At 34.9% G+C, this 9,688-nt stretch overlaps 2 protein-coding genes across 2 annotated transcripts; both read right to left on the bottom strand.

The window, feature by feature from the left end:
- On the bottom strand, positions 1–930 carry LOC121799303 (putative germin-like protein 2-1). Its single transcript, XM_042198625.1, has 2 exons — positions 804–930; positions 1–698 (listed from the first exon to the last, which is right to left on the bottom strand). Exons 1-2 carry the CDS (start codon positions 922–924, stop codon positions 163–165), a joined length of 657 nt encoding a protein of 218 aa, XP_042054559.1. The 5' UTR covers positions 925–930; the 3' UTR covers positions 1–162.
- A 3,432-nt stretch (positions 931–4,362) lies between these two features.
- LOC121800497 (putative germin-like protein 2-1) lies at positions 4,363–5,109 on the bottom strand. Its single transcript, XM_042200064.1, has 2 exons — positions 5,039–5,109; positions 4,363–4,915 (listed from the first exon to the last, which is right to left on the bottom strand). The coding sequence occupies exons 1-2, from the start codon at positions 5,106–5,108 to the stop codon at positions 4,377–4,379; spliced, it is 609 nt and encodes a 202-aa protein (XP_042055998.1). The 5' UTR covers position 5,109; the 3' UTR covers positions 4,363–4,376.
- Between the last annotated feature and the right edge of the window lie 4,579 nt (positions 5,110–9,688).

The following is a 9,688-nucleotide window of genomic DNA, read 5'->3' as shown; positions in this document are numbered from 1 at the left end:
TAACCAAACCAATATAATTCGAATCGATTTTATTATTTAAATAAAAATGAAAAAAACATTATGACATAGGGACATTGTACTAAAAATACATTTTGGTTGCATTTCACAAATAAGTAACGAAAATGAATTCAAGGCATGGTATGGTATGACTGCAAACATATTCTAGAACACTGCCTGCAGCCTTTCCACGGTTTCCTTATCCAAGGCGAACGACTTGGCCAGATAATCGCTGTCGATGTCGGGATTCGAACCGAAGAGGGCGTTCGGGATGACACTATTGCCCGGGTTCTGGCTATTGAACGTCGCAATCGAGACGGTTTTTCCAGCGCCGACGTTTCTCTGATAATGGACGAGGCCTACGGGGACGACGAACACATCGCCCTTCTCTAGAACCTTACTGTAGAATTTGAAACCGGGGGCGGATGTGACGAATCCGACTTCCATGGAACCTTCTAGAACTGTGTGAATCTCGCTCCCCCTGGGGTGGTAGTGAGGCGGGAAAAACCCGCCCGCCTCGTAATCAAGGCGGGCTATGGCTAGCCCGAGGGTGTTGAGCCCAGGAATCTGGCTCACGCCAACGGGTGTCACAGCCGCGCCAGCAGGGTTTGACGTGTTACCGGGCTGCGCCAGCCCACGGAAGAAAAAGTCGTCGGCTTTCACCGTTGCAGGATCCAAACATGGCAATCCATTGATTCTTACTACAAATCAATCATAAATAAAAGTTAGGCTCTCTCCATGTTTAAATAACTTGTTTTTGTTGTTGTTTTCTCCTAAAAAAATTGAAGAAACGAGGGAATTGTTACCTGTGCTTATGAGATCTGCAACGCAGAAATCTTGTAAAGGTCTTGGATCATAGGCGAAGACAATGCTTGAGAAGGAAGCGAGGCCTAAAATGGTGGATAAGATCAAAGTTTTACTATCCATTTTAAATGTAAGTGTTGTGTTATAGTTGTGAATTAATATGAGGTATTTATAGGTGTCTTGAAATATAAAGGTCAACTATTTAACACGCTAGGCTAGGGGTTGGCAAGATACGTGTTTCTTAATTTGAATTTGGAAATGATTTAATTCATCAACTACCTCCAACGGCTGTGACAGCTCTCATATCTCTGTTCAAGTTAATGAATATTTTAATTGAATTACGAGATTGAACGACATCTTGATATTCTATTTTATTTATCGTGTCTGCGCCAATTATGAATTCATCACGACTTACCTCATTGTATTATAGCGTAAATTATCGTTAACGAAATTGTCTCCATAAGTTTCCATTGCCGTCATTGACCCATATTCCCTATTCATGATTTTGAGCTTCTCGATAAACGGTTTGTTTTTTTTTGTCCCATAACGTAGGTAAAGGTTTGTTAATTGTTTTCTTTTTTGGTCCCATAACGTATTGCAGTTTATTTATTATTTTATTCTAACATTTATTCTAAAAAATAATTTGTCCAAGTATAAATTACAACTTCAATCGTAAATATACCGAGTATGAATTAAATCTCAAATATACTAAATTATGAATTATTTCGTGATTTAACAAATCAATTATTCTTGTAAAAAAAAAAACTTGAAGCACTGGAATTACAGTAAATACACTTGCATATCCTCTAATTAATAAAATCTGCAAATCTTTGGTTATATAAACACAAGGAATGGCGCTCTGAATGGTCACACAGGCTGTGCGTGACTGGTCAACGTCGAGTTTTGTCACAACTTACAGTCCATACATACTCCATAACTTGTAAACAATACAAATCCGATTCACATTTGTATTTGCAATTTATCTTAAAAGTCAGCTATTTTCACACATTTTAAACCTGTTTATTTTTATATAGTTATAACTTATCTTTAATGTCATGCCATAACTGGTTTGGCTTTGGTGATGCTTAACAAGCATGATGAAATCTAATTCTTAGTCATTGTTATGGTTATACAATTTATTGCATAACATCTTATAAAGCATAGCATCTTATAAAATATAAAACAAAATTTTCTTGTTTTTTGAGCATGATCTTCTTCCATTGTTTTTAACTTGCAGAGCCTATTTTAACTAACATTTGATTTGACGGAGAATTACCTTCTTCCATTATTTAAATTTTCTGATATATTATTAAAGAATAAATATATAATATAAAAATTTATTTAAAATTAAATAAAAATAATGAACCGGTTTTAAATTAGAAATATCTAATTATAGGGTCCTATTATAGCCTTAGACATGAGTATTTTAAATCGAGTGGATGAGATTAAATCTTACGAATTTCAATAAATAGTAGACAAAATATCAACAAAATGATAAGATTGTCATTCTGTTATCAACACAATGACATGCGTATTTTAACACAAGTACACGAAAATATCAGCACAGTTTTATTGAGATTTTACATGCATTATATTGAGATTTTACTATATTGAATTTTTTTGATGTATTTGTTGATAAAAAAATTTGCTTATCAACATATACGAAAACTGAAATAAAAAACATCAAATTTCATCATCTCAACGTCGTCGGAACATATGCAATTGAGATCTCATTATAATCCTTATAAAATTACCTTTAATTTGATATATTTTTTGCGAAAAAATAATTTAAATCAAAAGAGTTACGTAAATTTAAAGTTTTAGGATAATTTTAATAAGAATTGCGTTAATATACCCTTTAATTTTATTTAATAATTATTTAAATTTAAAAATACAATCTATTTTGACATTATAAACCACTAGATCTCCTACTCTAATGATTAAAAATTGATCTTAATTTTAAATTACTAATTAATTAGTAATTATCACATCTCTGTAATTATATATGTGGAATTTATGTACATATATCACTTTCCATTTTTTGAAAATTGTATCAATAAGTAAACTCATGAAATGTCCATCTATAGTTCTTTCCATTTTTGAAAATTGTATCAATAAGTAAACTCATGAAATGTCCATCTATAGTTCAACGGATTTAATCATTGATTGAGAGTTAGAATATTGTTGGGTGTATTCATATCCGAACTCATCTTTATTTCATCTTTATTTCAGAACTAAGACCAATTATTTAGTAACTGATCAATTTGAAATTCTAATGGTTTCAATTTATACACATGACAATAGAGTCTAATAAAATTTAACACATAAAAATTATTACTATGTCATTTTAACTCCAAGTTAGTTTTGACAGGAATGTGTTTCATGGTTTAATTTGTTCATAAATCATTTTAAGAGCTTGCACAATTACATTTTTAAAGGATGACAATATGTGCTTAACTACTAAGCACGAGACGGCACCACCAGCAGACACACATAAGAACATGTGTACAGTTGTGCCACTAATATTTTGTGATATTATGCATTCTTTTTTTTAATCAGTTTCACAACTATATGCACTTTTTAATTTTGAAAAGTCTTTTTATTTTAATATTAAGGTGGATCTATAATCCACTAATAATATTTTAATTATTATTTTTTTAATCTGTCACTACTTTACTAATTATGCAATAAAATTTATATCTAATAAAAAAATGTATACTGACGGAAGAGTATCATATTTAAACTTATTAATAAAGTTCAACCGGTGACCCATATTCACTTTGTTCAACTGGCGGCCAAGGTTAAAGCCCAACATGACTTTTACAACTCTTCTTTTTATGCTGACTTTCTGTAAATGAGCTTTATTTTAATCCATACACTTAAACTTTTTTTTTCATTCATATCTAATTTTCATTAATTATTTTATTTATAATAGAATTTATTAGTCTATCACTAACTTGCTAGTATTTTACAATCTAATTTTGTTTATTAATGAATATTGCAGAATACGCTCTTAATATTGTAAGATAACATATTATGTAGCAACACAAAATTGGTACTCCATTTGGTAGCATGTTGTCATTTTAAAATTGGTGTAAGTAACTCATTCCTAGGCTTAAGTCTACTAAATCAGTTAATTAATACAATCACATTATTCTATTATTGATATTTTCATTTCTAATTATAAAACAACCTAATTTTCTTACGGCTTTTCTTGATCCGAACAATCTTCTCTCCATAGAACCAAGTCAACCACACTACATTTGTTTTTTTCAATCATAGATGACAATTTTTTTATTCATTAAAAAATAAATGAAACTGTTATGTACATATACGTTACACATAAATATATCCGAACAATCTTCTCTCCATAGAACCAAGTCAACCACACTACATTTGTTTTTTTCAATCATAGATGACAATTTTTTTATTCATTAAAAAATAAATGAAACTGTTATGTACATATACGTTACACATAAATATAGTAACATTACCTGATCTTAAAAGAAAATTGGAACATTTTTCACACTTACGAAGCAATGAATAATTACACGAAGAGACAGAGAATAAAACATCTAGAAAATGCTCTGCAGATGCTTCACAGTGTCCACGTCCATCCGAAACGCCTTGGAAAGATACACGCTGTCGACGGCGGGCTTGGCTGCCAAAATGGCGTTCGGAAGATTCGTAACCCCGGGATTCTGGCTGTTGAATGCCACCATCGCCACGGTGTCCCTTCTCGCGTGATTACGCACGGTGTGCACGAGCCCCACGGGCACCACAAACACATCCCCTTTCCGCACAACTTTGGTGAAGTAGTTGTAGGTTGGGTTGGAGGTTATGAATCCGATTTCCAAGGCACCTTTTAGCACCACCACGAGCTCCGTCGCCCTCGGGTGGTAGTGCGGCGGGAAGAAGCCGTTCGGCGCCAGATCCACGCGCAAGAACGAGAGACCGAGGGTGTTGAGGCCCGGCAATGTGGTCGCGGAGGCGGAGGTGACTGAGACGCCGTATGAATTTGAGGTGTTTCCCGGCAAATGGAAGCCGCTGAGGATGAAGTCGTTGGCGGTGACTCTTTCAGGGTCCTTGCATGGCGCTGCGCCGCCAATTTGTGCTGAAATTTTTGTCAAAACCATATTAGTATTTCCTTCAACTTTATATGAATTGACTTTTTTTTGTATGTGAATGTGACAAATTTGTGGTCAAATTAATGAGAATTAGAGAGGGAATTAATTACCTTTTTTGGTGAGATCAGCGACGCAGAAATCCTGGAGAGGTCTAGCATCGAAGGCTAAGGCGATGGACATGAAATTGATGATGGCTAATGTGATGAATAATATTGACATTGAAGACATTTTGAATTAAAACGTTGAAAATGTTGGATTTTTAATAACTAATTGCAAATTGAAGCTTGTATTGAGTAACAGAATGGAATGTACCCTGTTTATATAGGAGTCTTGGAGTAAGAGGATTGATATTTGCATAATGTTGTATTATTATCCATAAATGCAGCTAATTCTATTTCAAGTTGTAGAAGCTGTGTTTTTGGGAGCAAGTCAAATTCATAATGGAATCTTTTTCTGTGTTCACATATTGTAATATGAGAAGATTTGGAGATAGTCAAACGAATATTCTTGCATTCAGAATCGATCGCCCAATGTGAACCAATATTATTTCCGTCTAAAAGAAATAATCTTAGTAGTAAATGACATAGATCTTGATATAAAACTAATGAATTAAAAGAGAGATATAAAGAAAAATAATCAAAATATTATTAATGGAAAATATGATATACATCTCATTTGAAACAGAAAGTTATCATAAATAATATAGATTAATTTTGATAAACATGAGTATAATTAGGGATGTCAATCCAACCCGAAACTCGCGGGTCGACCTGAATAACCTGGTAAAATCATAGGGTTAGGGCCTGAAAATCGGAACCCAAATGTAGAATAGGGCTACGTGGGCTAGCCCGTTCGGGTCAGCGGGTTATGCGGGCTGGCCCGGGCGGGTTGCGAGTTAGCCCATGGATTGAGAATTTAAAATAAAAATATAATTAAAATTTTGGATTATATATCTATATTAAGTGTATATATATATATGGTAATATCAATATTAAACACAACATTATTATGAAGTATATACTTATATGATAATTATGTCTCCTCTATCAAATTGAAAGTTAGGGTTTATATGGAATATGGTTGATATTCTATACTATTTTTTTAACTGCTTAAAATTTATTTTTCAGGTATACAATTAAGAATGTCATTCAACTCCATTGAAATGCATGATTTTCATTTAATTGTAGTCAGATTCAAGTGTGCTACTAAATAAGCGATATGGTTATGTATTTTGTTTCAATTTTCAATTGTTATTATTTTCTTTCTCTTGATCACTTTGTTAATACTTTACTATTTGCGACAATCTATTTTTTTTATAAGTTAGAATATTGGATTGGCTAGAAAGTAACACGTAAGATCACTTTTGACCCGAATAGTCCGTGGGTTAGCTCGAAACCCGAAGATTTAGGGTTATTGTCGAAAATTTATAACCTGAAAAATTCACAACCCGAATAACCCGCACCCATATAGCCCGAAAGCGCCTGAGTGGATTGGCCCGAACCCGGGCGGGTTAGCCCAATTGACATCCCTAAGTATAATGGAAAAATATGACCATTTTATGTCGATGGAAACAGTATTTTCATACGGATAAAATTTCCAGATTTCACATTTTAATACTGCATTCGTCCCATAAAAATATGTGCACTTTTCATTTTCATCCGCCCCAAAAAAATATGTGCATTCCTTTTTTAAAAAGTCATATCAATTTAATAATATAGGTCTCACTATCCACTAACATTACTTTAACACCATTCACTTCCTCTCTCTTACTTTACTATATCTTTCTACTCTTCTCTCTTACTTTACCAGTTTTGTCTTAATTCTCGTGACATATCCAATGCTCATATTTTTATGGGATGGAAGGAGTAATTATAATGGCAACAAAATTTGAGAGAGAGGAATAATTTGACTCTCATAGGTATTTATACTATTATTTGTTTTTATACGAAGTACTACTCCCTCATTCCGCGAATAGGAGTTCCGGTTCACTTTTGCTATAAATGTGACTCAACTTATTTTAACACAAGTAGTACCCGCAAGTGTACGAGGCTAGTGTAGCAATCAGTAAGCAAGAGTATCGTATCCCACAGAGACAATTTTGTATCAGCTTAACTACCACGAACAAAGATCAACTACTATCTAGACAATCAAGTGCAGTTTTGTTTGTTCTAACAACTAATAAAAGCATATAATAAGCAAGTATCAATTAAGGACTAGAAAAGGCGGTGCGATAATGATATGAGAGATAATATGGAGAAAATGTAGAACTCAAGGATCCGATGCACAATTCCAAGCTCTTATCCAATTGATTCGCCTTACCTTTTGGTGTCTCTAGAGTTACTAAGTCAACCACGATTATAGATTAAACCCCCTCCCGAGGTGAGAAACCTGCAGATTAGATGCTAGAATTGAAGTCCCCTTCTAATCCTAAAACCTCTAACTCCCAAAAGTTTGATTAGGTTAATGACCTCACTCAAAAACCTCAACTCTCCCGAGTTCTATTGTATTAAGGTGTGATTTATTCTTCTTTCCGGATTAACTATTTCATCTCCCGATTAATCTAATTAATCCTACACAATCAAGTGGTGATCAAGCAATTGAAAGGAATAAACCCAAGAATAATCAAATAACTACAAGAGCAAGGCAAGAACAAAATCAATCGGATAAGAACTATGAAATTAGTGCATCATCACCAAAAATTCTACAAGAAATGTTTAGCTACTCATGTTCATGATAAAAAACCATGTTCAACACATAGGAATTCAACAAAAACATGAATTAAAGATACTAAGTACTCCTGTGAAATCGATCTATGGAATGAAGCTTCAATCTTCCGATGTGGACTCTTCAAGCTTCAAATCTCTCTCTCCAAAGTGTTCTTGGGGGCTGTGGTAGGTGTGGTAGGCGGTAGGTGTCGTGTGTCTCGAACCCTAGGCTTTTTCTCTATTTCATACACTTCAAAAATCGCGTTTTCAGCTTTCAGACGCGTCAAGCTACAGTACCCGGCCGGGTTGAATTGTTATACTGGAAATCTACCCGGCCGGGTCATCTTTTCAGACTCCTTGCTGGCCTCAGGCTCTACCCGGCCGGGTTGAATTATTGTACTGTAAATTCACCCGGCCGGGTCCCTCTTGTCGTGCCTCTCCTGCTTCTGAACACTTTTTGCCCCATTTTCTCCTCTTTTCAACTATCCTTCCTAGAACACTCAACAAAACACATAAAACTCCAGAGGGTAGAATAATCGGTTAGATGAAGACAATTTCGAGTGATAAAATTGACATTTAGCACTTCAACATACCAATTACACCTATGAAAATATGAGTTTGTCAACTCCCCCAAACTTAAAACCTTATTTGTCCTCAAATAACAAGAAGAAGATCACAAATAATAAACTCATATGAAGGGTGAAATTGGGCTTTGCTTCAGATTCATATTTTAAAAATAACGGCATGGAATGCAAAATCAATCAAACATTACCTTGAGTTACTGTCTCGTGTATCACTTGGTTCCAATGCCCTCGCAGGTTTATGAAGTGTAATAGTTTTTTTTTTTTTAGAACACTCACTCTCAAGTGTATAGAAATTCAATAAAAATCTCTCAAATCAAAATACAAGCAGTGTTTACCATAGGCTTGCTCAAAATCAAGCATCTCCTCTACTAGATTGTGAATGTGAGTTTGAGATCGGAAAGGACTTTATTAAGGTTGTAGCGTGGCTCTTTGGAAGGTAGGGAATATTTTGGCTTAAGTGGCTAAAAGAATAGGAAGCACTAGTATCCCACAAATTACAGTTACCAACAAACAACCAGTTCCCAAAACGCATCTCAGAAAAGTAAGACTAGTGTCAAACTTCTTCCTGCCATCCTGTCCCCATTTATTTAGGAACCCAACCAATGACCCTCTAGACTTCGTCTAGCTTATACCTCCATTTTTATTTTTATTTTTTTTTTTCTCTTTTTTTTTTTATTTCGCCCAAAATGTGCTTCTGACCTCTCTCTTTCTTTCTTTTTTTTTCTTTACAAGCTTATCACTTTTGAGGGTAGTTTATAGTTATTCATCATCGGAACACTTTTTAGGCTAGGAGGGCTGACTAGGGATTAAGACAATTATGTACACTTGTGAAAGGGAGAACAAAGAGGGCCTAACGTCATCTCCTAAACTCACATTCACTATGTAGACTTAATATGATCGGGAGCAAGTTCTAGAAACAACAACAAGCATATGATAGTATCACACTGAAATGAAGGTTCGGCTCAAATCTCACTGGGAATCGGCATTGAACAAGCAAACAAGCAATTCACTCAAAAGCAAATCATAACCAATGACGCATATCCCCACCATTTTTACAAAGCATTCTCAGAAGAAATCGTCATAAGCGCCCAAAATAAACCCCTCATAATATGAATAATTATATGATCAGTACATGCCCATATTCAAGTCCCACAGCAGGGACGTACACGAATCAAAAAGAAAAACAAAATAAAGCAAATAGTTCACAAAACATCCATGGAGATAGCGGGGAAGGAAGGGAAGCACCACCAATCCACGTCAGACTCCCCCAAACTTATTCAATACGAAGGAATGAATAAGTTTGAAAAGAGGTGGATGGGGTGTGATACCTCTAGTCGGAAGGTGGAGGAAATCTTGCGTAGTAGGCGCGGTAGAAGGCCTGCTCCTCCGCCCACCTAGCGTCACCTTGAGCTTGAAGGTGGTCTATTCGCTTCCCAAAGGAATCTAGTCGGGACTCCTGCTGGGCCCTCCA

The sequence above is a fragment of the Salvia splendens genome, chromosome 4 (genome assembly GCF_004379255.2).
Source record: "Salvia splendens isolate huo1 chromosome 4, SspV2, whole genome shotgun sequence".
NCBI lineage: Eukaryota > Viridiplantae > Streptophyta > Magnoliopsida > Lamiales > Lamiaceae > Salvia > Salvia splendens.
Note: the sequence above shows the minus strand (reverse complement) of the source record. Positions and strands in the feature narration are given on the sequence as shown.